This window comes from Pelodiscus sinensis, chromosome 32, assembly GCF_052426305.1.
Source record: "Pelodiscus sinensis isolate ZL-2025 chromosome 32, ASM5242630v1, whole genome shotgun sequence".
Classification (NCBI taxonomy): Eukaryota; Metazoa; Chordata; order Testudines; family Trionychidae; genus Pelodiscus; species Pelodiscus sinensis.
The window spans coordinates 10,126,421-10,153,653 of NC_143083.1; the positions used below are offsets into that span (position 1 = coordinate 10,126,421).

The 27,233-nt window shown below is 45.4% G+C and overlaps 1 protein-coding gene across 10 annotated transcripts in view; it reads right to left on the reverse strand.

Annotated features, from left to right (window-relative positions):
- Nucleotides 1-1,427: 1,427 nt before the first annotated feature.
- RFX2 (regulatory factor X2) overlaps nt 1,428-27,233 on the reverse strand; it is a 107,813-nt gene continuing 82,007 nt past the window's right edge. For all 10 annotated transcript variants that reach the window (XM_089775044.1, XM_089775043.1, XM_089775042.1 and 7 more), the window contains 12 exons: nt 26,031-26,212; nt 20,522-20,641; nt 17,024-17,139; nt 14,844-14,962; nt 14,454-14,566; nt 11,795-11,946; nt 9,287-9,384; nt 7,547-7,696; nt 6,013-6,221; nt 5,403-5,556; nt 3,295-3,337; nt 1,428-3,037 (listed from right to left, as the gene is read on the reverse strand). In XM_089775044.1, the coding sequence (XP_089631170.1) occupies nt 2,928-3,037; nt 3,295-3,337; nt 5,403-5,556; nt 6,013-6,221; nt 7,547-7,696; nt 9,287-9,384; nt 11,795-11,946; nt 14,454-14,566; nt 14,844-14,962; nt 17,024-17,139; nt 20,522-20,641; nt 26,031-26,212 (1,566 nt within the window). In that variant the 3' untranslated portion in view covers nt 1,428-2,927. The remainder of the gene's footprint in view (nt 3,038-3,294; nt 3,338-5,402; nt 5,557-6,012; nt 6,222-7,546; nt 7,697-9,286; nt 9,385-11,794; nt 11,947-14,453; nt 14,567-14,843; nt 14,963-17,023; nt 17,140-20,521; nt 20,642-26,030; nt 26,213-27,233) is intronic.

Below are 27,233 nucleotides of genomic sequence, written 5' to 3' on the forward strand. Positions count from 1 at the left end.
GTAGCAAACTGGGAATATGTTTGGGGCCCTGGAGAGCAGGGGTGAAATGGACCTGAGCATCCTGGTCATCTGACCAGCAACAGCATCACTGACTTTTTAGCATCAGTTCTCCCTTGGTTTTCAGACTCATGTGGAGGAAAAGCGTCTCTGGACAGGCGGAAACCCTTGCAGCTGTATCTATGCCATATGGGGGGCTATAAAAGCTAGTTTGATATAGGTACAAAGCAATGTTCTTTTTCATATGTGTGTGGAAAAAAATGTTTATATGCACCAAGGCACGTGTAGATGTGCACCACCAATAGAAACACATGCTGCCAGCTGTGGGCGCCGTGGGCACTCTGCTAATCAGCTGGGTGGTGTTTGAATCTCCCTTGGGCAGCTGCCCAAGTGCTCAGCTTATAGGCAACACTGGTACAAAGGCACCTCCCTTCCCTCTCCCTCCCTTACCTGTCCCATGAACCAGGTTTATATGGTATTTGGAGAAGCACACGTTTCAGGGGGCAAATTGTCAAAAATATGGAGCATCACCCCCCCCAAACTTTAATCTTTGTTTCTCCCCCAACCCCTGACAATGATTGAAGTCTGGGGGGGCACCAGAAGATACTCTCTCTAAGGCCTTGTTGTGAGATGCCAGCTCACTGTTTGGTCTTATCCACTTCTGTCAAGGCAGGCACCACAGCACAGAACCCCCCAGGCCAAGCAGTTAACTCCAGCTGCAAATCAGCATCTGCGTCATGCCAAAAACCACATGCAAAAGGCTAAGCCCTTTAATCTGATAGCAGCTGTAGTAGGGTTTGGTTAGACAAAGAAGAAACTAGGGACACAAGAATTTGTTCTTTTCTAGGTCTGAGAGCTCAATACGTGTGTATTGCTGTTCTTTTTCAACTGAGATCTTCGGGCATGCTCATTTTAGGCATCTATCAAAACAGCTGGAGGCCCTCAACTGTATTCTCACTTGCACTTATGTGGCAAGAAGTGTGAGGTTTTAAACAATATTCAAAGAAGAGCAACAAGATGCAATTAACATCAAATTCTTCAGGAGCAAGGGGATGTAAGACTTGGTTGGCTGGGTGTGAGCCTTTTTAATTCAATGTCTGAGTTTCAGACACTGGCTGGGATGCTAAACAACTTTGTTCTTCACAAATTTGGTTCTGTAACTCAGTCTCAACTTCCCCATGTCTTTTCCCGATTTTGTGCCAGATTTATAGATACCAGACCCGTGCACAGACAACAGCACTGTAGCGAGACTCCTTTTCCTTTCATTTAGCTCTCACACTTTTTTAAAAAAATTGCTACTGCCGTGTTAGTGCATTTTGGGATGAGTAAGTATCATGTGATAGATTATACTTTGATATGCAAATGTAGACAAGGATCTTGGGAAAAGCTCACCGCAAACATTCGTATAAATCAGAAATAACCACGAAAGCTAGTTATGACACCGCATTTATTCACAAAGATTTGGACTTTTTTTTTTCTTACAGTTTGGTTTGATGCTAGAATTCTGTCCCTTCCCGCCCTGCGCTGTTAATGACGTAACATGAGCCTACAGAACATAGCAATGTACATAAACACCGTGGGACTGCGTTCTCCAAGCCACCTCTGTTCTGCAGTCGGTCCCAGCTACGAGAGTGAGTGGAAGTGGTCAATGAGATGAGGCAGGGAGTTGCCACGGTTGCGGCGAGCACAAAAGTGGACTCGCGAACACTACATGGAAACTGGTTACTTCACTGGTTTCAGACCTCGTTTTCCAAGCAACAGGCACTACTGGAACAGCAGAGGAAAGCAGGTGCACTGGCCATCTCTAAGGCACTGCATTGTAACCCCAGCATCCAGACTTATGCCACAGGCCTGTGTCCAGGGTTAGCTGCCCCCAGGCCCTACATTCAACGTTTGGGCAGCACAGCAGATCGGACTCTCACAAATTATAACAGATGCTGAGGATCCTGTCCCAAATCCCCCTGGCACTGAACTATCCCGATGAGGCTGTACATGCTTTATTCAATGTGTTGTCTCCCTGTAGTTACTGTTCCCATTTGAGCACGGAGGGCAAAGGACAAACATTGTGACCAGCTGCTGCTTCCTCTAAGTCCTTTGGTATCTCAGATCAGACAGAAAGGGTCCCAGATGCGTCTACTGGGCCCTCACAGAATTATCCATGGACCAAAAGCAACAATACACAGTGGATAACACAGGATCAGGGAGAAAGCTGTGTCATGCGAAGCCCAAACTACACACTAGTCACCACCGTGCATGAGTCAGACAGACACACAGCGCCTGGCCCTTCTCTCCAGTAGGTACAAGAGAAGTTGTACTGTCATCCCACAGTGCAAACAATTTGGCAAAGGCAGGCCAGGCAGGATGCTCCACCCCAGAGGGCACAGGAGATGCGGCAGGACAGGCATCTTCTTCTTGGGCACTGACTGGTGCAAGTTCCATATCACAGTGAAGTCTGAAAAAGTGGAGAAGAAACCCACCCCCCTTCCCCTGAAACAGAAAGCCCCTTTGCCCTTAATCTGACCCCCTCTACTCCGGAGCAAGCTGATCAGTTGCACTGGACTCAAGCAACCTGCCCTGGGAGCATCCCAAGACCAACCAGTCCAGTTCATTGTCATCAATGGAGGCATTGTCCTTCATGGGTTGTTTTGAACCATCACCCTTCAGTCACCAATCATGCTCCTTGTACAGGTAGAAAGATGGAGAAACCTGTTCTTTCTGTGAGGACAAACAGCTACCCCCATCACCAACCGCTGCATCCTTTACCCATGCTCACCATTGCCTTAGGCCCTTCCTCAAAAAGAAGTAAACATTAAGATAAACTAAGAGGCACTAAAATCGCCGAGTACTAGGAAACTCAGGCTTGACTTTCAAACCCGGGTCCAAGAGTCGTCAGACATTTTGTCTGGCTGGAGGAAACCCAAGTCTCTCTTCTAGATCTCTTGCAGCAAGTGGCCCGGGTCGCTACGTTCTCGCTTCACTAGTGGCTCGCCAACACTTCGGGAATCTGTGTCCGCCTCGCTGCCAAGATCACTGACGTCATCTGCGGAGGACATCAGCGTCAGCATTTTGGGGGATAGAAAGATGCAATTCAGTTAAGGTAGAAGAGCCTTGCGCCGTGTTTTCCTTTACTCTTCTTTTTAGGATTTTCAAGTGACTTTATTTCTCCTGAGATGGCACTCTGGAAACTGACCAGACCTCGACCACAAACCCCCCCTCCCCACAACAAAGGAACCTGACTATTGACTTAAAGGGACTGCCTCTAGAGGAGAAAGAGAGAAAACTGTAGCCAGAAGATACCTTTATCCAGCAGCGTTGAGGACATGGAGGCAAGGTCACTGAACTGCAAGAGAAAACAGCTTGGATGAGAGAGGATTAAAGAGAGTCCTGGAGTACAGACCACGCTCACTGGCCAACCGTTTCAAAGCAATTTTAATTTATTAGCCCATTGCCGAAGCACTTAACTGAAGTTACAAAGCAACACACAAGACGTTATCGCTGCACAGGTGGTGCTTGGCCATCAGGGATTTGAGCTGCCCAAGACTGTGCAGGCTAGAGGTTGCCTCAGAGGAGGGAGTGTGTATAAGTTCCTTTTAAGTCAATGAGCAAACTTGCATCCAAGATGCAAAACGCTCTTCCATAGCTTACGGGGCAGAAACTGACTGTTAATGCAAGACTACACTTGCTTATCCATTTCTGAAATCACAAGCAGACCATCGCTATTAGAGGCTTGGCCCCAAACTTCGTTTAAAAAAAAAAGCCACTTTTAACAGTGAGAGTATTTTGGTATCATTACAGCTCCCGGGAGCTCTGGTAATAGCTAATAATAGCTAGCACTCTCTTGGCACTCTTCCTCTGTAGCCCTCCGTCAGTAAATTGCTCCATTGCAAACAAGCGAAACATATTTGCCTCTTTTGAATTTCGATTTGTTACTCTCCATCTGCAGTTTTCATTTAAAAGATTCCCTGTGGCTCTAGTAGCCACAGTGCCACCTAGTGGACAAAGAGGGCCGCAGAGAGGCAGTGTTGGTCAAAGGCACCACGCTGAAGGCTGAAATCCTGCCTCAGCCACAGAACAGGCAGCCGCAGTACAAGCTTCTGGGCCTCCCGTGCTACCCTCAGAGCGCCTCACTGCCGAGCTAGAGCAGCCGACTAGCACAAAGAGGAGGGGTCAGTCTCTATGGCCCATTCAATGCTTGGCCTCTCTTCAGACAGGTCTGTGAGGCCAGGTCTACACCGGGGGGCAATGTCGAACTGAGGTGTATGGTGTAGCTGGAGTCGACGTACCTTAGTTCGATTTACCGTGGTGCCTCACTATGGAGGGAGTTGACAGGAGAAACTTTCCTGTCTGCTCCCCTTACTCCTCGTGACCCGGGGGAAACTTTCCTGTCTGCTCCCCTTACTCCTCGTGACCCGCCATCAGTGGTCGATTTAGCACGTCCTTCCTAGACCCACTAAACTGACCCCCAGAAGATCCTGATGAATGAAGACGAGGCCTCAAGGGGACAGATTAGTGCCAGTTGAGGTGCTGGAGATGCAGACATCTGTCTTCAAAAGGGTGGGCAAAATACAGCCCACAGGAGCCTCGGCCAGGCTCTCTGAACGCTGTGAGCCTGGGGGGAGGGGAAGAGAGGCTTCGTGTGCTGCCCCCAGGAGGGAGTAGGGGTGCAGGAGGGAGGCAGAGGGTTGGGGGAAGGGAGGGATTGAGGTGCCAGAGGGAGGCCCTGGCAGAAGGCACTTACCTAAGTGGCTCCCAGACAGCAGCCTAGCAGGTTCCTCTACCAGGGTCCCTGCCTTCCATGCCCTGGCACGGAAAACAGGCAGCTTCCATTGGCCAGAAACCAGCCAATGGGAGCTGCAAAGCCTCTCCACACCTGAACTCAGGCTAAATGCACTCAGAGAGCTGCTCTGAGCAGCATCTGGGGGGACAAGGCAGGCAGGGCGCCTTGCAGAGGCTCACACGGACCGGATCCAGTGCTTGGTGGGCCGAATCCAGCCCACGGGCCATATTTTGCCAGCCCCTGTTGAGAGCCAGTTGGTTTAATAAGTGATTTGGAAGTGGCTTGATGTGTAGCCATCCTGTGTCTGAGGCTCGCGGCCAAAATCTTTGTGAGGTTTTGACTCATGACTGTGAATTGTAAAAATAATTTTCCCTCGAAAAGTCAACGGGGGAAGGGGTTGCCTGTGCAAAGAGCCGGAGGTTTTTGAGGGGCGAGAGGAGTTAGGTACTTCTGCCCAGGGCGTCTCATGTTAGATACTAAAACAGAGGCACCAAAAATTAGTGAAACCTTCAGGAGAAAGCAGCTAGCACAATATGTTCAGAGCATAGACCAGCTCGTGCTGGGGGTGTCCCTTTTACCACTGCTCAGTTTATTAAATGCTTGTTACTGGGACATAAATAGTGCTTACCTCTCCCATTACAGCAATTGGTGTCTCCCCTGTTGCCTGAGCAACGCGATGCTCTACCAGATAAAACATGTATTCATCATAGAGCAGGCGAATCAGGTGAAAGGAACCAAAGCTGGCAGCGCTGCGCAAGGTGAGGTCACGGATCACCATAGAGCTGTGGAACGGTTAGAAAACAAAACATTTTGGGCACCTTTTGGACACTGGCTGGTTTGGGACTTGGAGGGCGGAAAACGCTGAGTCATACTGGGTAGTACCGAATACGCTGTCCTGGGAGTGATTCTTCCTTTCACCCCAAATCTAACAGCACTTTAGGAACATTTGTTAATTTAGCCTCACATGCTCCCTCGTAAAAGAGATTCAGGTTCTTATCCCCAATTCACAGATGGGGAACTAAGAGAATCAGGCCTGATTGTCCACTGCCCTAAATCCTGGGCAGTCATTCATGCCAGGGTAGAGTGATTTAGGAACCTAACGTTAGGCACCCAGGTTTTAGGACACTGATTTTGGGCAGCTTCTCTTTTTAAAGCCTGGCCTGCAGACAGACAAAATACAATTTAGCGGCAAGGCATTCCGATGCACATACACGTCCAGGAGCAAGAGAGCGCTGTACCTATAGAAGGACCACTTCAGAAGGAACTGCCTTGCGGCCTTGGGAAAGCTGGGACTGCCCTCGTGGTGCTTTAGAACTTGGGTGACAACGTTATCCAGCCAGCTGGCCCACTGATCAAGGGAGCTTTGCTGCTGTAGTGTGAGTTTGAAATCCTGCTCCAGCTTCTGCACCGTGCCTTCTTCGCACTGGCACACCCACGACGCTTGCTCCTGCCCAGGGCAGAAGAGGAAATTAGAAATCAGTAACTATGTGCCTGCACAAACCTGCGGCTCCTCCCATCCCATGGCTTTGGGTGCTTCCTGACTCATTTATCTGGCAATGGGAAAAAGACGCCAAGACAGCAGAATAACATTCTGGTTCATGGCATTCCAGGACTGTAACTGCTGTGTGTAGCAGTGACATCTGGGATTTTCAAAAGATGCCTTATTAGGTGCCAATAGGTGGCAGGTTTAAAGCAAGCCAAAGGAAGTGGTTCTTCACTCAACGCACGGCTAGTGAAATTCTGCCAGGGGGTATTGTGAAGGCCAAGACTATAACAAGATTCAAAACAGAACTAGATACATGGGGGAAAGGTCCATCAACGGCCGCTAGCCAAGATGGGCAGGAATGATGCCCCCAGTCTCTATTTGTCAGAAGCCTCTATTTGTGAGCAACCAAGATGGCTCACTTAACTTGCTCTGTTCATTCCCTCTAAGGCACCTGGCATTGGCCACTGTTGGCAGACAGGGCTAAGCGGACCTTTGGTCTGACCCAGTGTGGCCATTCTTTAAACTGTCACTGAGTTCAGTGGGATTTGGGCATTCAACTTTTTAGTCCTGGCCCTGTGGCACCTTGGAAACTAACCAAAATATATATTATAAAAACGATATATTCTGTTAGTCTCTAAGGTGCACAGGACCACTCGTCGTTTTTACAGTTACAGACTAACACGGCTCCTCCTCTGCGATTCTTTAGCCCTGGGTAAGGTTTTCAAAAATGTGTGTGGGACTCAGGAGTACAAATCCTGTCTGTTTCCAAAGGGAGTGATGTGCCTAAATCACTTAGGCTCTTCTGAAAATCCCACCCATTAATCCTATCACCAACTGATATCAAAGTGGGTTTTAAACAATGAGCCAGCCTCCCAACCCACCTTACGGTGTAGGTGAGTACGAGTGTCTCTGTATTAAGGGATGGGAATGAAGTACAGAGAGGTGGAGACCTGCTCAAAGTCAGGATTGGGACTCCCCTGCCCACAGCACTAAAATCGAGACTTCTCAAACTTGTCCATAGCATGAACCCCATGGTATAAAGCGACTGTCGTGCGGACACTTCCGTTCCTACTTGCAACTGCAGGACATCCCTTTGGCACCTATAGCTTGCCGAGAAAAGCAATACCGGGAAAGTATTTAGCATGTGCTTGTCTTGTAGCATGTCATGGTAACCAGCAGTACGAAGGAGCGAGCACTGCAAGACCAGCCAGATTTCTGAAGGCCGCTGTAGTTTAAGAATCCCTGCACCCGGCCACATGGCCTCAACTGAAACTTCAAAAAGTCACCTGCACATTGGCGAAGTCCACTCGATTGAGGTCGCTCAGCATCTGGTTTATCTGGGAGGTGTTCTGGAGCACAGCACGAGCCGCCTGTGCCAGATGGTTGAGGGACGTGTATCTCCGTAACGTCTGTGCAAAGGCACTCACTACTCCGACCTGTATGGGCACACCCACCACCGGGCCATCTGGATTACACACGCGCCTTCCAAAGCACTTACAACACAAGCACTAAGCCATTCATGGCTACTGCATGAAGGCCCCACACACTCTGCTATTTATAAATCGTGGCCGGCATTCCTTGCTGCATTGTGTCAACCCAATTTTCTTCGTTGAGAGGTCACTGGCCTAGTGGCTAGAGGGGGAAGTAATACACACGACAGCCCAGGGGTTCTCAAACTCCACTGTACCATGAACCCTTCCTAACAATAGAAATTACTACACTACTCCCGGGGGGGGGGGGGGGGGCAAAGCCTCAGTCTGCCCAAGCCCCACCACCCCGGGGAGGGGGTCCAAAGCCCAAGGACTCCAGCATCCCAGAGGGGGTGTAAGCTGAACCTCGCCATGCCGAGCTGTAGCTTTAAGGCTTTGGCAGGCCTTGGTAAGTCTAAGCCAGCTCTGGAGACCCCATTAAAATGGAGTTGCAACCCATTTGGGGGGCCCAGCCCACAGTTTGAGAACCGTTGATACAGTTGAGGCTGCCTCAGCACTGCAGCTGGACTTGATGACCTCTCAAGGTCCCTTCCAGCCCTACATTTCTGTGACCCTTCCAAGGCAAATCTGCCACTTCGTTCGCCTGAGTGCCAGAGTGGAACCCTTGTCTCCATGCCAGCAGCAGGGGGGCAGTGTTACAGACTCCTCTGATTGGAGGGGAAAATGAGCAGCTTTTGACCACGTGTGTCAGCTTAGATAACTTAGGCCAGGTCTACACTAAAGGGGGAGATAGAATCAAGATACCCAACTCCAGCTACATTCATTACATAGCTGGAGTTGATGTACCTTGATTCAAGTTTCTTCACCATCCCCACAGCAGGAGGCTGATGCAAGCAAACGCTCCCATCAGCTTCTCTTATTCCTCACGGGAGCAGGAGTTCTAGCTGCTGACAGGGACACTCTCGGAGTTTGATTGAGTGGGTCTTTCTTAGACCTGCTAAATCAAACTCCAGAAGATCGATTCTGGCAATGTCAATCTTCCCCAGAGTGAAGACCTGGCCTTAATAAATCAAAGGTTGGCAGAACTGGCAAGCAGAGGAGACCCAGCAATTAAATAAGGCCTGCTAATGTTCCTCAGTCACTGCCATGCCTTACTGCACACTGCAACTACAGGATGCCGTAAGTGCCTGATGAGAACAGTGTCTGAACAATTCATCATTGCTGTTGAATACTTCATCTGAAGCCTGAAGTTAGAAATAGCAAATGCAGGCCATGGCCGACATGCTTGTGAGGTACCTCGTGGAGGGATCATCACATCCAGATGTCCATGATCATGTGACATGGACCTCTCCCCACAGCTTGCTCTTCCAACTCAGTGCTGCCTCAACACTGTTTGTTACACTCCATTGAACATGGGGTATGCACATCTGGCTGAGAAGTAGGCAATGATTGCGTAACAAGGCCCAGCAGAGTCTTGTCCCTAAGGTGAGCCCCTAGTGCCAGTCACCGGAGCCTGAATTCGCAGTGCCGCAGAACCACTGCACAAAACCACAACAAAACACTTCCCCCTGTTTGTAAGAAACTCCCACTGTTTACCTTTGTCTGGACTACCTGGGGGGGGAAATCGCTCATTGCATTCATCAGCCAGCCCTCCAAACTCTTTGCAAAATTGCGGATGGCTTGCGTCAAGGTGCCTGCAAGCGAGAAGTCAGGATAGCTAGAGTGGCTTTTCCAAATTGCTTTAATGAGACCTGTCAGCCTAGAACCACTCCGGCAGACACTAAATGAAGACAATAGCTACTGGGTCAGAAATTGTACCATGGGAGCCTAGTGCAGTTACAGATTAATCAGCTGAATGCAGTCCATTGGGGTCTTGCAAAAAAAAAAAAAAATTGTTGAGAGTGAAATGCATTCATCAGATTGTGATTTTTTTATCCCACAAATTAAATAGTCCCTCTTATTGTTTGAGGCATATGTAAAAGACTCATTTCTAAGACTATCGGGTAGCTATAATACTAATAATGTTCAGGGGCATGCATAGTCCAGGTATAAAAGTCACAGATGACTAGAGGTTCACCACACTGAAGTGATGAATTGCCTTTTTGAAACAGGGTGGGATCATTTTTTTGAAGAAAGGCTCTCGTCCAAACAGGAATTATTTGGAAGGGCGGTCTCTGAGCTGTGTTATCAGATGAGATGATCCTAATGGTCCTTTTTAACCTTGGAATCCGTAACTCCATGTTGTTTGACATGTATGTGTATAGCATAGTAATTAGCAATAAAGCCCAGATTGCTTTCCTTCCCCAGTAAGGACCAATAAGGGTAATTAAGTTTCCGTGCTATAGATACTTCTGGAGCCAGGTTTCTATGGTTAAATCCATAGTTAGGCAATGAAACAAAAGTAGCCCGGTGTTCAGAGCAGGAAGGAATGGAAGCTGCAGATTCATAGCATCTCTGAAAACTAGGTCGCTTTTCTTTACTGTCTGGTTGTATCCAGGTTTGCAAATGCTCAGCCCATGAAGATGATACCTGAGCATCTCACAATGGTCTGTGTATCTACCCTCCCTGCATAGGTAGGGAAATGTTATTGTCCCCATTTGACAGACACGGGACCAAAGCAAAGAGAGACAAAAGGCCGAGCTTTTTAAAAGTATTTAACTCGCACTGATTTCAATGGGAGTTAGACACCAAAACATCTTCAAAAAGATGGCCCTAAGTGACTTTCCCAAGGCCACACAGGAAGCCTGTGGCAAACCTGGGAGCTGAACTCCTGTTTTCCAAGTCCCAGTTTAGCACACGACCCGCCAGACCACCCTCTGCTGCCAACAGAAGGGCACACAGTGGTGGTTTGCTGCCCGAGCGGCTGCCCTGATTCCAGCAGCTCACCACCGTAGATCTGGACAGAATCTGAGCTAGTGAATGAGGGACTGATCCAGCAAAACACAGACGTATGTGTTTCAGTCTCATTGCTTTCAGTTATTGCTGGATCAAGACCTTGGAGGTAAAAGCTTCGGCATCCCATGCTTATCTCCCAAACCAGAGCTTGTCTGTCTGTTCAAAAACTCTTCCTAGACAGTAAGAGCTAGAACCACCAAATTTGGGATGCAGCTTCCGCTTCTCCTAACAAAGCAAGGTCAGGGATTGGCTGTGCCAGGACAATGGGATGTGCTTGGAATGGGATTGCTTCTCAGAAAACCACACAAAAAAGAGACAGAATCATCAGGCAGGTGAAAGGGGCTGGCTGGGGGCACCTCCCTTCTGTCTGGGACTGCCCCAGCCCTGATCCTCCCACCCCCATCCCTAGGCACCCTTTAGGGGAGAGCAAGGGGGAGCTGAAGTTTACCCCACGTCCTGATTCATATGGGGACATTGCTGGCATGGGCAGTCAGTGCAGCTGGGGCTAGGGGCCTCCCACCTACAGCCCTGCCCCCTTTGCTGAGGCCCTGCCCTCCACTGGGGGAGGGGAGGAGATAGGGCAGTGTGCCGAGTGCACCTCCACCACCCCCACACTGCAGGAAGGGGAAGAAAGCAGAGGGGCTGAGCACACATCCCAGCCTCCCCAGCCCCCAGAGCACTGGGGAGGGCGGGTATAGGGAGCAGCAACACTCCTCCCCCAGAACACCTACAGTAGGCATTCTGGGGGCAGAGTGTGGGCGGGGCCATGCGTGCCAGTTTGGGAAGGCAAAGCCTTCGCCTGCCTAGGCTACCGGATGCCCTTCAGCAGGGAGACACATCTCTAAGGAAGCGTATTAACTGGACATTTCCCAACTTGGTTCCTGGCAAAAGCCTGAAGCTGTGTTAATGTGATTCACTGAATTTTTAAAGAAGGAAAAATACATCTCAGCAGCAGGAGCCACGATATGATGCCCAAGCGGGAATCATTCCGTACAGAGAAGACTGCTGTTGCCATTACATACAAGCTCCAATACAAAACAAAACCCTTCTACACCAGCCTTTATAAAGGAAGCCTTTGTGGCAAGTGGTGGCCACACTCGGTGATTCATCCACTTCCATCCATCCCACAACATGCGGAAACTTAGGAGCGAAACAGTAAAAAACATGCAAGTAGAAAGTACCATTCTGGCCAGTTCACAACATACTTACCAGGCACTGGCCTCAGCACGTCAGGGATGAGGATCTCCACCAGGGCCTGATACAGGATGTGATCACAGCTCCTCATCCATTTCAGGATAGGGTCGTATTTACACAGGGCGATCAGCTTGTCCTTTGGGATGATCCCTTCATGTTCTTCCTCACTGCGCATCAAGGAGGAGTATAAGGTTAGCAGTAGGAATGTACCCGAGCAGTCGACTACCTGACTTCCCAATAAGCATAAGCTTTTCGGGTAGTTGAGTGGAGTACTCGACTCCTCGCTTTCCCCTCCCACTTGCTGCCTTTGTATGAGAGGCAGTAAGGGGCGGGGAGGGGAGAACAGGAGCTGTTGGTGGGGAGAGCCGGCTAAAAAGCTGGTTCCCCCCAGCACCATCTCCGCGGTGCTGCCTGTCCCTCCCTTGCTGCCTCTATCAGAGGCGGGGAGGGAAGGATAGAGGAGGCTGCTCTGATAGCCACCCCTGTCCGTAGCCAGCCCCAGCCACCATGAACAAGGGCTGCTGCCGGATCAGCCCCTGTCCCAGGCCACCGCAAACAGGGGCTGCTGGACCCGGCATGAGCCAGGACCATGCCAGTCCAGGACCGCTGCACGTCTGCATTTGAAATGTGGTAAGAGTTGCTACGTTTAAAATGCAGAGCCGCAGTGGTCCAGAGCCTGTGCGAGCTCGGACTGCTCACTCCTGGCTCAAGCTGGCTCTAGAAGCTACCCCTGCTGTGGCTCTGCAGATTGGCCCCTTATCGACTCATCGTGTAGTGGATACAAATTGTATCCACTACACAATTAGCCAAATAACCGTGATTTAACATCCTTAGTTAGCAGCATGCCTCCCCTCATGTTGGTCAGTTGTTCCATAGCTCTCGTTAGAATCACACCGCTTGGGTTTTTAGGAAAGGCGCCTTCTCAAGACTCTTTTAGCGGGTGGTGCTTGATCATTTGTAGAGACTAAACCGCCTCTGTGAGCGCTGCTCTCTGCCTGCTCTGGCCAGGGTTTCACCCCTGATCTGCATACCCAATTTGGCTAATCTGAATCTCCTCTCTTTCCACCAGTCCTCTCTCAGAGGTTGGTCCTTTCTAACCACCAGTTGCCTGCCTCCTCCTGGCTCAGTAATTCCCCATTCCCCTCTTTCTCAAACACATGCAGCTCGTGCTCTTTTAAATTGCAGCCTCGGTGCATTTAAACTGATGTTTGTGTCTTCCCTCCGTGTGTTCTAGCAAAGCCACAGGGTTCCAAGGCTGCATTCCAACTCCTCTGCACCACTATTTCTGGTTCCTATCTGTGAGTGTCCACACTAACCATCAGAAAAGAAACCTGCAGTTACAGCGTTTCTTTACCATGATCCATCTGTCCAAGGAGGACAATCGAGTTAGAATTTTAAGATTATTAGGAAATTGAGAGGATTTGCTCCCCCTTCCCCAAATGTTTACAGTCCTTCCTCTGAGTATAAATCATTAAGGACTGGAAATCTTTATATACAGACAGTAAGATTAGATACTATTTAGACTTTCCTTACAATTCCAATCATTTCAGTTTCCTCTATTTTCACCCATTGCCCATATCCCAGTCCCTCTGTAGCAGGTTACTGCACTTAAACAGGGAATAATGGGGAAAAATTGAGAAGCAAGCAAGAATACAAATAAAAGGTCAAAGCTGCACCGTTTGCCATTATCTGACCCAGAACATAAGGCCTTTTTTAAAATTTTCATGACAATGTGAATAAAAAGAATCCCAGTTTATCCAAATGTCATCGTGCATTTAGACTGTAATCTTATTGGCTTCCTCAGTTGCCATTCTGTAACAATACTTAATGGCATGCAGTTCTAAATGTCTGCTTATACTGGGCTTCTACAGAAGCAGCAATCTATTCCTGTTAGTCAGAATAGAGCATGTTTTCAATTAGTATCTGTCATCAAAGGTAACAGCACATCAGATAAACAGATCATACAATCCTCTGCTTCTGGTATTTAATTGCAATAGTACGCTTCTAACTGTATTCCAAAAATAGGGTCTTCTCCAGGTAGGTCATTAACATCCTTAACTCTTACAGATCGATAAAATCATGAAGCTGAACACAGTACATGTTGAACTTCCCAAATCTGGGGCTATCTGGTCTGGCAACATCCGTGGTCCGGCGGGATCATGGATGATGCTGAACTAGAAAGCCCCAGCACCTGGCAATGCGAGCTAGTCGAGAGTCCAGGTGTGGAAAGCCCCACCATTGGGACAGGCGAGCCCCATCCTGAGGAGCCCCAGCTGGGAGCAGCTCAGTGGGCCAGCTGGGAACCTGTCACAGCACAATGGGGCAGCCATGGAGCCCCGACCCAGCACAGCACAAGGGAGCAGCCACAGAGCCTCATCCCTGGAAAGGCCCAGCTAGGCGGGACAGAAGCAGGGCTGCAGCAGCTGGGGAGCTCAGTCCCCGGAGAGCCCCAGCCAGCTGGCAGAAGCAAGCCTGTAGCAGCATTGGAGTGGAGTCAGCTGGAGGGAGAAGCAGTGTCCTGGGAGACTGGTAGCAGGAGACTTCCCCTGATCTGACAAATTCCCTCATTTGGGACAGGTCAGGTCCCGAGGGTGCCGGACCAGGGAGGTCCAACCTGTATCACTCATGACTTAGCTCATCCAAAGGTAAGCAAGGTAAGTGTGTAACCATTTACCTGGAAGGTATGGTGGTGGATCCGTCACTAGATGGTGTTTTAGAACTCCAGAAGGACTGCCAGAGCTTCTCAATGTAATGAAACTGAAGATTCATTACAACATCCAAAGTTGCCTAAGAATAAAAGATGACTTGATGTTCTGATAGCATTCAGTCATACAGCCCATGTGTAAGTGGAACACTGGGTTAGATTATATTCAAAGTAGAACGTTCTAAAATGTGCTGTTTCACACAGGGAATATAAGCAGGGAGATATGACTTGAACTATGCTATCAAGCCAATCAGAATCATTCCTGTTCAGACCCTGCTCCTCAAGAGAGCAGGACTGGCGTGGGAGGACTACACTGTGCAGCCAGGTCCTAGCTCAAGCAAATAGGGCCTCTACACTTACCTCACAGTGCCGTCTGTAAAGAAGCTGTAGAGTCTTGACATCACTCATGGTGATCCCCTCTTGTAAGAGAACGTTTCCTAGATCAGGTGCCGGGAAGTCGGGAAAGACATGGGTTACATCTAGGAGAAAAGTGGGGAAAGATGGCAAACTTTAACCGGCATTCCTAGTTTTATCAAACCATTAATTAGAAGGCAATTTTGCAGCAGCCAGTGGCTTAATTTCATATTTCACAGAACTAATAATGAGATGAGAGAATTGAGACTGATTATCCATTACTTTTTTGGAAGTGAGATGCTGAAGAACATTCACTGTCCAATTATTCTTTGTAGAAAAGAGAATGTTTTTATTGCAACCTGGAGGAAAGAAACATGAATTCTTTGTACCACTACAATGTGCGTTCCCGTTAGATTTTCTCTGAAGTCTGAATAACATCCCTTTGGAATTTTGGGACAATGGAAAAGTTAATTGGATGGCAGACATAACAGGTACAAATGCATTTTAAAGGATGCTCAGAGATGGCCATGTTCTTGTGTATCTGAACCGGGGGGGGGGGGGGAGCCCCACACCTAGGCTACGTCTAGACTGGCATGATTTTCCGCAAATGCTTTTACTGGAAAAGTTTTTCCATTAAAAGCATTTGTGGAAAAGAGCGTCTAGATTGGCACGGACGCTTTTCTGCAAAAAGTGTCCATGCCAATCTAGACGCGGTTTTGTGCAAGAAAGCCCCGATCGCCACTTTCGCCATCGGGGTTTTTTGCACAAAACAATTTTTAGCTGTCTACACTGGCCCTCTTGCTCAAAAATATTTCTGGAAAAAGGCTTTTGCCCAAACGGGAACATCAAAGCATTTGCGCAAGAAGCAATGATTTCAGACAGTAGAACATCAGTGCTTTTGCGCAAAATCAAGCGGCCAGTGTAGACAGCTGGCAAGTTTTTGCGCAAAAGCACTTGCTTTTGCGGAAAAACTTGACAGTCTAGACGCAGCCCTACAGTTTGGATTGGGAAGTAATTGGGTAAACTGTTGGTCCCACTTATCTTGTACCCACTTGCATTCCTCTTAGTACATTCCTTTGAAGGACGAGCTGGTATCCAGCAAGTTCTTAACACTGTCTTCCTTAAATGGAAAAAATGCTGTGAACTATTAGGCAGTGTATCTTGCATCCAGTCCTCCTCCCACATATAGGAAGCCAGCCTTATTAGGCAACCTCCCCTCTCAACCAATTGTCCAGGGTATCCCAAAGTATATGGAGTACATCTTGGATTCACTATTATTAGATGGCTACCTCCACTATGCAGTAAATATTTACTGATCTCTTGAAGAGTTACTTAAGGTTTTAGATGCATGCATGAACCTAATCCAGAAAAGCTGGACATGAATGGTATGTCTTTGTTGCAGGAAAGGTTTGCTTCCCCATGATTTGAATGCAAATCCTGGCAGGTGCATGCTTCTATCACACGTGTACACATTGCAATCGCAGCAAATCTACTATCTTGGCAGTCCGCTCATTTGAGTCATCCCCACAGACAGAACTAGGACTAAAACTGGTTAACTTTGTTCAGGGGGGGCTGCTAGTTTCTCTGTCATCACGAGGAATGGAAGCAGGCCCAGAGATTTGATTTGAATGAACATCAACACTAAACACAGGAGAAAGATTTCCAATAAAATGAAAATTAATCTTAAACTTTGCTCTCAATGCAGCTTAAACCAGAGCCTTTCAGCGGCACAGCAAAGTGCAGCAAATGGGAAACCTACGTGCCAGCAAATACAATTTACAAAATGACTAGTGAAGAGTTCCATTCTTCTGGCTGCAGTGCTTCCTATCCTGGGAAGCTCCACAGAAGTCAGCACAGGTAGAATCTTAAGATTGCAGGGGGAATTTTAAAGAGAAGATGGCTATTTCTAAGCAATATATGTAAATAAATGCTACTTTTAAGAATTGAAGCACGCATGCTACATGCAGCATGATTGAGGAAAGACTGTGCAGGGTGTAATGGGGTTAGTGAGAGAAATTGTAAATGTAAAAATAAAAGCTGTGGTATGGTATCTTTGACAATGAGAACAGCAATAGGTTGGGCCTGCTGAGCTATGTTGTGAAGCCTTTTCAAGGCAGAAATCAGTAGCATCTCTTAGAACGGCGAAATCTGAAAGCAAGCCTGGAATTTGAGTTCAATTTCCTCACCTATAAATTGCTGATGGTGCTGGCTTTGGGCTGCAACTGACTGTTCTGGAGTAGTATGCAGGTTACTGTTGGATCCACTGTCTGTTATGCCATCCATCTTCTGCGAAGGTCTATACCTAGAAATATAAAAACCCTGCCAAATAAAGCTGGGAGGATGGACGTTTTAAAAGTGCAAACACACACCCAGTGAAAGAGGCATCTGGCAAAGTTGTATGCTAATATAAAACACCTGCACTGAATGAACAAACAAGTCACTTAATATGACAGAGTACATTTATAAAGGGTTAATACATTATAAATAATTGTTTTAATCAATGGCTAATCAATTGCTACATCAACAGGTGGTTTATAACCATGGAATTTGCAACCACCTATAAACCCTTCTGCTTATAACCATCACACATACTTTTCATATAAGGGACCTACTTATAATATCGACTTATCTATAAAGCCTTTATAAACGTATTCTTAATATAAAATGTGGCCAAATTATCCATCTCAAATAATCCCAAAGATGTAAAGATATTGTTTAAATTGTATAAAACTCAGCTTGTTTCTAAACAGTGTTAATAATAGGCAAAGAGCAGTGTCATTTATATTTCTCTGCAATTCAAATAAAGTGGCATGCAAATATCTGGCATCTAGTGCAGCGGGGTTCCCTGGTGCTCCTCCAACACAAATATTCGAGAACAAAGTGGCTGTTTCCTAAATAACCTCAGATAAGCATTTTATCTGCTACTTTTAACTGTTAGATGTAGAAGAGAAATCGGAGCAGGTGGGTGGCTTCTAGTTTGACTGCCCTGGTGTTTGAGTCTTATTAATCCATGGAGAACAAGCACCAAAATAGATACTCTCCCCTCAACCTTGACGCAGAGGTACAGCCACTAGGTGGCTCTGTGCTCACTCATGCTCTATTTCAGTGTTTCTCAACCTTTTTTTCATAAAGTACCCCTTTGAAAAAAACAGAAATATAGAAGTGCCCCCAGTACGTACAGTTTTCAGACACACAATTTTTTTTCTACCATTGCAACACATTTCTTTAAATAACTTAATTGTAGCTGGGCAGGCAATGAAATTTTTGGGTGTAAAAAAGTACAAAAATAATAAAACACTGTAAAACTTAAAACAAAAATTCAGTTTTCTCCAAATTTCAGTTGTGTTGACATACCCCCCAGACTTCTCTCGAGTACTCCAAAGGGTACCCCTAAGGGTACTGGTTGAGAAACACTGCTCTATTTGATTCTTGCTTTGTCGGCTGATACTGCAAGTGAGAGACACGTACAATCAAACTGGGGGTTTTGTGATGATGACAGCTCCAACTAGGAATGGCCCTCTGACCAATCTATTTCACATTGAGGATAGGAAGCCAGTCTGGTTTGGTGGCCTAATGTCTTATTGCTACACTTTGCCGACATGAAACGGGTGTCCCAGTTTGTATCATGTGCATTCATAGCTTGCATACATGTATTAGAGAGGGGAGATCCTAAAATGAATAAAACCATTTGGCTCCAGTGAAGGGTCCGGGGAGCTTAAATGTATTTTTATTTTTTGCACAAGTGGCTTTCACTGTACTTCTCAAGATCAACAACCAGGGAAGGTAAGTGTGTGGGATGCAATTTTCAAGACAGAATTTGAAGCACATTAACTTCTACTTCATATAACAAATGGGCTGTGTAAGCCAATAGCTGCCCCTCCCCACTGCTCCTAACATATCAGGCATACAAGAAACGTTAGGATTATCCTGTAAAGAAATGAAACAGTACCAATAAAAGTCTAATGTCTGCCTGCATTAGAGCTGTGCCAGTTATTTATAACTGTGTTTTAAACAGTGTTTAAACAAGGTTTCACAAGCCCTTCTCTAACAGAGAGCCAAACACACTGATAGGTTAATGTTTTTTTAAAGTGTTCTAGATAAATAATATTGTTTTACACACCAGTTTTTCAACCAACAAGAACGTGGTTTTCTAAAAGCAGCAAGATTTCACTGCAGATGAGGCCTGATACCAAGTAATCTCAAAAACATTATGGAAGCTTCAGGCAAAAATAGGATGGAAACAATGACCAATATTTAATGTCTGTATGGCACCTTCTCCAAATGCTTTACACACATATACTCATGCAACTCCACATCATCCCTCTGAGCTAAGTATCATTCTCCCCATTTTACAGGCAAGGAAGTTGAGGCTAAGAGAAAGGTTAAGTGAGTTGCTGAAGGTCAGATAGTGAATCAACAGCTATTTTTTTGCTGTTTGGGAACTGAAGAAGTTTAGATTTTTTTTCCATGCCTCCATTCCAAGCAGAAGCAAGAGCGCAGAAACTCCCAAGAGGCAATTCAAGAGTTGCTTTGCATCAGGGCCTTCATTTAACTTTATCCAGAAGTAGCAGATGTGAGGCTGACTGGGCGCACTATCTATTGTTCTATGTAAAGAAAAACAAGCCCCCTTCCACTGCTTAAACACAAATAAGTGTGCAGCCGAGGCCTTAAAGATGGTGAGTCACTGGTACTCAGTGAAAAGAATATTCTGTAGTGTTCACCATAGTAACAGGCAGCCCAAGTACAAGCCTCTACCACACAAAAAAAGACTAAGAAGAATAATTTGTGGAATCAGAATTTTCTCATTGATCCTTTTTTGTCCTGGTTCAGTATCAACCACTTCCAGCTCTGTTAGGTGCCATGCCTTCCTCTTGCCCTACAGCACATACTGTATCTTATCACTAAGGGTACGTCTACACTTGCTCCCTAGTTTGAGCTAGGGATGCAAATGTAACCGACCGAAATTGCTAATGAAGCGGGAATTTAAAAATGAAGCGGGGATTTAAATATCTTCATTAGCATAATCTCGCCCGCGCGTTATTCCGCTCAACAGCTGATTCGAACCAGGAAGTGTGCTCTGGGACGCGTTAGTTCGAATCAAACCCCTTGGTTCGAACTAAAATTACTCTTCAAAAAAAGAGGAGTAACGTTAGTTCGAATCAAGGGGTTTGATTTGAACTAATGAATCCTGGAGCGCACTTCCTGGTTCAAATCAGTTGTTGATCAGAATAATGTGCGGGCGAGATTATGCTAATGAAGCACGGGATATTTAAATCCCCGCTTCATTAGCAATTTCGGTCAGCTACATTTGCATCCCTACCTCAAACTAGGGAGCAAGTGTAGACGTACCCTAAGTTACATAAGTCTCAAACTGCTGCTGCTGCTGCTGCTGTCTGAAGTGGCAGTCAGCAATGTTCCCTCTAATTTCTTCCATCCATGGGCGAAATAAATTTTGTTATATGCACCAAGGCATGTGTGGATGTACACCACCAGTAGAAACGCATGCTGCAGGCAATGGGCATGCTGCTAATCAGCTGGGCGGCATTTGAATCTCTCCTGGGTGGCCACCCATGTGCGCAGATTACAGGGAACACTGGAGCTCAGTCTTTTGCTCTTCTGGGGAGACCGTGCCTCACAGCTTCCATTGCCACAACTAGCAGGTCTGAGACACAGTGGGTACATACCTTTGTTTCTGGTGTATGGGCTGCTGCCTCATGGCCATATACTGGGTGTCTTCCTGTAAGCGATTCAGTGGAGATTCTGGCTTGAGACGGATCCCATAATAATGATACTTGGAGTTCCCCCTGCAACCATAACATTAAAATCTATCGATGTCAGATATTTAAAGGGGATGACACACAAACATCTGACAGTGCTAACAGTTTGTGGATCATAAATGTGTGTTATAATTTCTATCTAATCCTAGATCTAATCCTGGAAGGATTTGTTCTTTGCCGAATAAACATAACGAGAACCTATTTCAAATGCAGAGGTATACATGTTATTTTCAAATCTCACTGTTATTACTATCCTGGAGTTGAGGGTTTATACCCCAAACTTTAAAACAGAGCCCAAGATCTCTTTTATAACATTTGTTTGAACTTATCTCTGGAAACATATGGTGCCGTGTTTTTCAAAACACAGTTCAGTAACATCTACATTTAACCTAGACACACTTGTAACCTAGACACATTTCAGCTTTGCTTTCAATTCAGTTCATAAAACCTTATTCATGGGCAGATAACAGATTATCTAAATCAAAATATTTTGAGACAAATCTATTTTTAATAATTGAAATCAATGGAAATATTACTATTGACTTCAGTGCTTGCCAGAAATGACCCTTTGTTATGATGGAATGAAGGTTTCTCTCTGTCTAAGAATTTATAACATGCTTATCGCAGCACTATCCTGAAATATCCTGTTCTTTAAAAAACCAAGGGGGGAAATCCTACTGGCAAAACTTCAACTGACTTCAGTGAGGCCAGGATATCAGTCCAGGAGCTGAATGTTGCGGTGAGAAAAGCTCTTGGCTGGTGGTTCTCTCTAATCCTGCACCATGGCTTTCAGATGCACTTTGGAGCCACAGAGATGCCTACGCAGAGGAGGCTGGGCCTGCCAGCTCAAATGGGAGGGAGTCTGATCTTCTCAGCTCCAGCCTCAGCCTTGGACTGAGAGTGTCGCATTTGATATCCATTTAACACCTTTTTTACATTTTACAACTGATGAATCAGGTCACAGACACCTTCATTTTAATTACAGGGGGGGTTTCCAGTGAGACCTGTCTTCTAAGCCCCAGTCTACACTAGAGCGTTATTTCGAAATAATCCCCTTTAGGTCAAATTTATAAGTGGACCGTCCACACTACCAAGCCCGTTATTTCAAAATAGCGGCCACTTGTTTTGAAATCTGTACTCCCGCTTTCCTCAGGGAATAATGCTAATTTTAAAATAGTTATTTCGAAACAGAAATATATTGGATGCTCCGGTGCTGCTATTTCGAAATAACGACTCCCCAGAGTAATTCGAACTAATTACTCCCCAGAGCTTCCTGGGGCTCTAAGTTGAGGTAGCGCATCCACATTAATGGAGTCTGCCTCGGACTAATTTCAAGGCTTCCCCATAGCATGGACATGCTATTTCGATGTTGTTAAACTGGGAGTTATTAAGTTGATTTTAGTAATTTCAAAAGAATTTCCTAGTGTAGACATGGCCTAAGTGATCATCAGCAACTGGCAAACGTGAGGTCAGTGTCAGAATGCAAACTGCTACTTCTACAGAAGGCCACAGAGATGTTGGAGTCATTCTACCCTTTAACTGGATTGGCTTTTTACAACAACAGAACTCCATGTAGCAGGTAGATTTCTGCACATAACATTTGGTAAAACCATCCTGAGGCTACACAGCAAAGTTATGTCAGAATAATGGCCATTATTCCGAAATAACTATGGGTATGTCTTCACTACCCTCCTAATTTGGATTAGTAGCTAGTTCGGAGGAGTACAGATAGTTCGGATTAGGAAGCCTAATCCGAACTAGCTACTCCGTGCCGCGTGTAGCAGCGCGGCACGGGGTTCGAACTGCCGGCATTTAAAAATGGCGCCGGCCGGCTTTATGCAAATGAAGCCCGGGAAATTCAAATCCCGGGCTTCATTTGCAATTGCGGTATGACTACATTACCCTCCTATTTCGAATTAGGAGGGTAGTGTAGACATACCCTCAGCGAGCGTCTATGTAGCAATTCCATTATTTCAAAATAATTTCGAAATAACGGATGCCTTATTCCGACTTCTGTAAACCTCATTCTATGAAGAATAACGCCTCTTCCGAAATAGCTATTTCGAAATAAGGCAAGTATAGATGCTCCACTGCTGTTATTTCGAAATAGCCCTTACCAGGATCATTCTAAGTTAGTCCTCCTGGGGCTTTAAATTGAGATAGCACCTCTACATTAGGGGAACCTGCCTCAGAATAACTTATTCCGAAATAACTGTGCAGTGTTGATATAGTCAAATTCAGGGGTGGCCAACCCGTGGCTCTTCAAAGAAAAAATTGTGACTCCTGTACCTGCGGCTCTTAAAAGGGCAGTGTGGCAAAGCGAAAGCAAGGGTTCCGTGCAGTGAAGAGCCAACACTCCCCCGCCCCCTCTGAAAGGCTGACTTAAAAGGGCAAACTGTTTTGTTTGGGTTTTTTTTGGTTCAACAACTTTTTTCCTTTGGCTCTTTGCGCTGTATCCACCACTATTTTGGCTCTTCATCTGTAATGGGTTGGCCACTCCTGCTCTAATTGATCAGGGAGAGAGAAAAATCTGGTTTTCCCCCCCAACTCAGACTCCATGCCCCCTAATTACCTTCCAGTCACCATGGTAGAAGGTAGGGGTTTTTTTTTCTGGGCTAGTTCATTTTCATGGTAGTTTTGCAAGTCTGGGAGTTCTTCTCTGGCTGATCAGTGCAGCATGTAGTGTCTCCTCAGCTTTCAGTATTACACATGGATGCCTCGATTAAAGTATCTCCGTGAAGCTAGGAGTTCTTTTTAGACTTACCCAGTGTTTGGCTACAGAAACGAGGATGGTCATTACATGGCCTGCATGTTTGAAGATAGCAGTTCTGCTAAATCAGACTGCAGCAAGAGTTGTCAATTTGTCACTAATGATGGCCAAGCAGGTCCACACTGGGAGAGGATAAACGGCTGGGAACACACTCATTACAGCCTGAGACACCTACCTCTGAGCTCTTTAGAGCTGTTATGATTTACACGGTAATGCCGAGTCAGAACACACCTTGAAATTAATTATGCTTTCTCGGCCCAACTCCAGACAGAATTTACAGAAGAGAATGGTTGTCTGACAATCATTTTTCTACATGAGACCCTACTCCTCTTTGGGGCACAAATTATTCTCTGCCGTTTTATAAAGGAAAGATTTTGGAATGTTTAGCCCCCTGTTGCTGCAATGAAGGATTCTACAAGCTGTGCGTTATTGTCTGAATCCAGTAAAAAGGAATTTGAGTCATTTCCGTGGACCTAAACTTGTGACTTGAAGTTAACTAACTACTATGTTTATTTAGTAGGAGTTTGGTGTTTCTGCATTTATCTGGCTGCACTCTTCAAAGTTCACACCTCTTTAATTTCAAATGTTTTTAGTAAGCGAGAAGTTTTCAAAGGGTTCAGACCGCCTAATCAAGACCAAATTTTGAAACTGCTTAGCTCTTATTTAGGCACGTACATAGGGGGCAGATTTTCACAATAGCTCAGCATCTAGCATGCACCCAATGTGCTGAGCACTTATGAAAATCTGGCTCCTTCTTTCATCTTCATTTAGGCACTAAACACTTCAAAGTTTGGCTCGGACTGTGGATTCTAAGCAGCTGGTAGAAGCATAATCCCAAATCACAGATTCTCTTTGGGTAGAGCTGGCTGAAGTTTTTCCAGCTGAATGCATTTCTGTCAACAAACTCTGTTACAACTAAATGGAAACATTCTGCAGGAATGCATTATTTCACCAAAATCTGACAGAATTTTGATTGAGAGTAAAATTTTTATAAAAATATTTTTCATCCCAATATTTATACTTTTATATGCATGTGTGCGCACACTTACACACACTTTAACCATTCGTGACCTTACCAAAACATGTCAATATATTTTAATTTCTTTCTCTTATAAAGATATGTCCTCCAAAAATATATATGCATATTTGGGATTTTAACTGTTCTAAAATACAAATATTCAAGTTAGCCTACTGCTCTAGTGAGTATCCTTCCAATGTTTAAAAAGAACACTCCACTCAAGGGACTCATCTCAGCTCCCTGAAAATGTTACAGGTAAGAAGCCTATAAAACTTTGCATAAAACTCTTCATTAAGAAAACTCTGAGCAGAATGTTTGTATCTAAAGATTTGGGGCCAGATTCTGATCTCAGTTACACTGGAGTAAAAACCTAGAGTAACCCAACTGAAATCAACAGAATTCTTTGGATGTAATCTTTTGGAGAGATCAAACTCTGACCATTTAATTGCAATATGATTCTCTAAGTCTACGTCTGCCAGTGGAAATCTTGATGAAAAGGAAGCTCATTTGTGACATTGATTGGGAGCGGAGAAGCAGAGTGCAAGACTGGAAAGCAGTCGCCCCATCTGGTATAATACTGAATCATGAAACCAAATTTAAACTTGACTGTTTAGTTTTTAAAACAATGGGGTTTATTATAGTTAAGCCAAAATTCAAAACAGAATAATAAAACTGCCCTGCATGCTTAAGAAACTGGCATGCAGCTCTGTTCACCCCCACATAGTCAGACATCCCAAACGAGATCTCTCCCCATCCTGGAGCAGGCTCAGGAACACCACTGTAATTAAATTGTGTCCTCAAATACATGCCATAGCTGATTCCTGCAGAGAGAGGAATCGTACTTTATGACCTGTTAATATTACTTATTCTGCTTAGAATACCAATTTTCCATTGACAATATTGTTTGGTTGTTACTCTGTCGACCTAGGAATAATATGGAGTGGGTCTGCCACACCAGTGACAGGAGGGGAGTTGCATTTTGTGATACAGACTATGGCTGAATGGGGCAGTAACTCTCTCTCCAGCAAAATATAAAGTCAAGAGCCACTGTTCTTAGGACAATTTGCAACCACTGAAAACAGTTACTTCTACTATTTGCACTATTGTAACATTTTTAACGAGGTTCTCTGAGGCTTTACAAACTTCAGCTAAGCCTCACACGTGCTGCAGAAGGAGGTACTAAACCAATTTTACAGATAGATAAAATGATATATAGGCAGGTGAAATAGCTCTCCTAGCTGCCCCCCCCCCCCGCCCCCCCCTCGCCCCGCGGCCCCAAAAGCAAGTCTATGGAAGAACTGGGAATTACCCATGTCTCCTGATACACAGATCACTTAATAATGAAACCTCTCAAGGAATCCGCATCATATTATTAAAACAGTGATAACAATAAAAAAGATGGCAAGTCACTGCCCGTTCATCTATAACTCACAGCAATGTCACTGAATGCAACGAGTGTCTGATACAAAGGTATTTAGTATTTAATGTAATTAAGTGGCATTTCAGACCACTGGCCTTTCTGTAACCTTTCCAAAATGGTGGTTGAGTGTAACAGGCAGGGGTCAAAGGAAGGTGGGAATGTGCTTCTTCTACCACTGAGCCCGAAGGTCAAACCCCTTTACACCAACCTTGTTCCCAAGCGCCGCGTTCTCAGCCCCATAAACACGGAGCGAATCAGTTTTCCAAAGGAAGCAGCATTCACCGGATCCAGTTTGTGCTCTTGGCAGTGCCGCAGATAATGGTTATACAGAGAGCTCCGAGGAAGACTCACACCTTCAGCAGTCTCATAGTTGTCCAACAGCCACTGGAGCTTTATGTATAAAAATAGATTTAAAAAAAAACCCACACACAAAAGCCTAAAGATGTTTAAAATGGCTTGATTAAAACGATGGCAACATTTAAAAGGGAGGAGAACTTTCTTGTTGTGATCAGCACTCAAGAGCACTTTGTGGTTGGTAGTTAGTAGGTATAACTGCAGCCAATTCTTGTATGTTTCAATCTGATATTTACATCCTCCATGATGCAGGAACAGCGTGAAATCAAAAAAGGCTGTCACAGTTAGCACCCAAGTATACATTGCCACTTAATGCTGGTGTCTGTCTTTTACTCAATTACATGAATGCAAGAAGACTACAAATCATAGAAAGCCACACAAAAAAGTCTCATGAGCTTACTGTTAAGGAGAACAAAGGCAATGATTACCTGATGCTAATTACTAAATCTGAATATGTTGCTACTCTATTAGCACTTTTTCCAACTGCTAATGCAGCAGGCAAAACTTGTTTGAGTTAATGCGTCTTAATTTCAAGCTTGAAATGTTTACAACTGTCCCCTTAACAACACAATTAAATGGCTGCCAATCTCTACCTTAAAATCTGACACGTTACCAGCTACTTTTCAAAATTTATTGCCTGAACTTTACTTCTCTTGACATTTCTCTTGATCAGAGTTTGCAATTAGATATAAATTATTTTATGTTCAGCCAGTTTGAAAGGGCAGGTCCGTCACACAACGGCAGTTCACAAATTGGAATGTAAAACCTCTCTAATTGGCTAAAGGCCAAATTAAGGAAAATAAAAAGAGAACAATTTTAAGCAAATATTGGCTAATATAATAAAAAGCAAGAGACAAGCTAGATGTACAACCAAGAATAAATATTGATAAGGTACTTCCTTGAATAAAAAATTAGGAGAATCCAGAGGATATGTTGGGCCAATGTTTTCAAAATTAGGCCTTTATTCTGATCTCTGTTTACACTGGTGTAAACCAGATGTAACTCAATTCAAGCAGGAGGAATTACACTGATGTAAATAAACGAGGAGTCCTGTGGC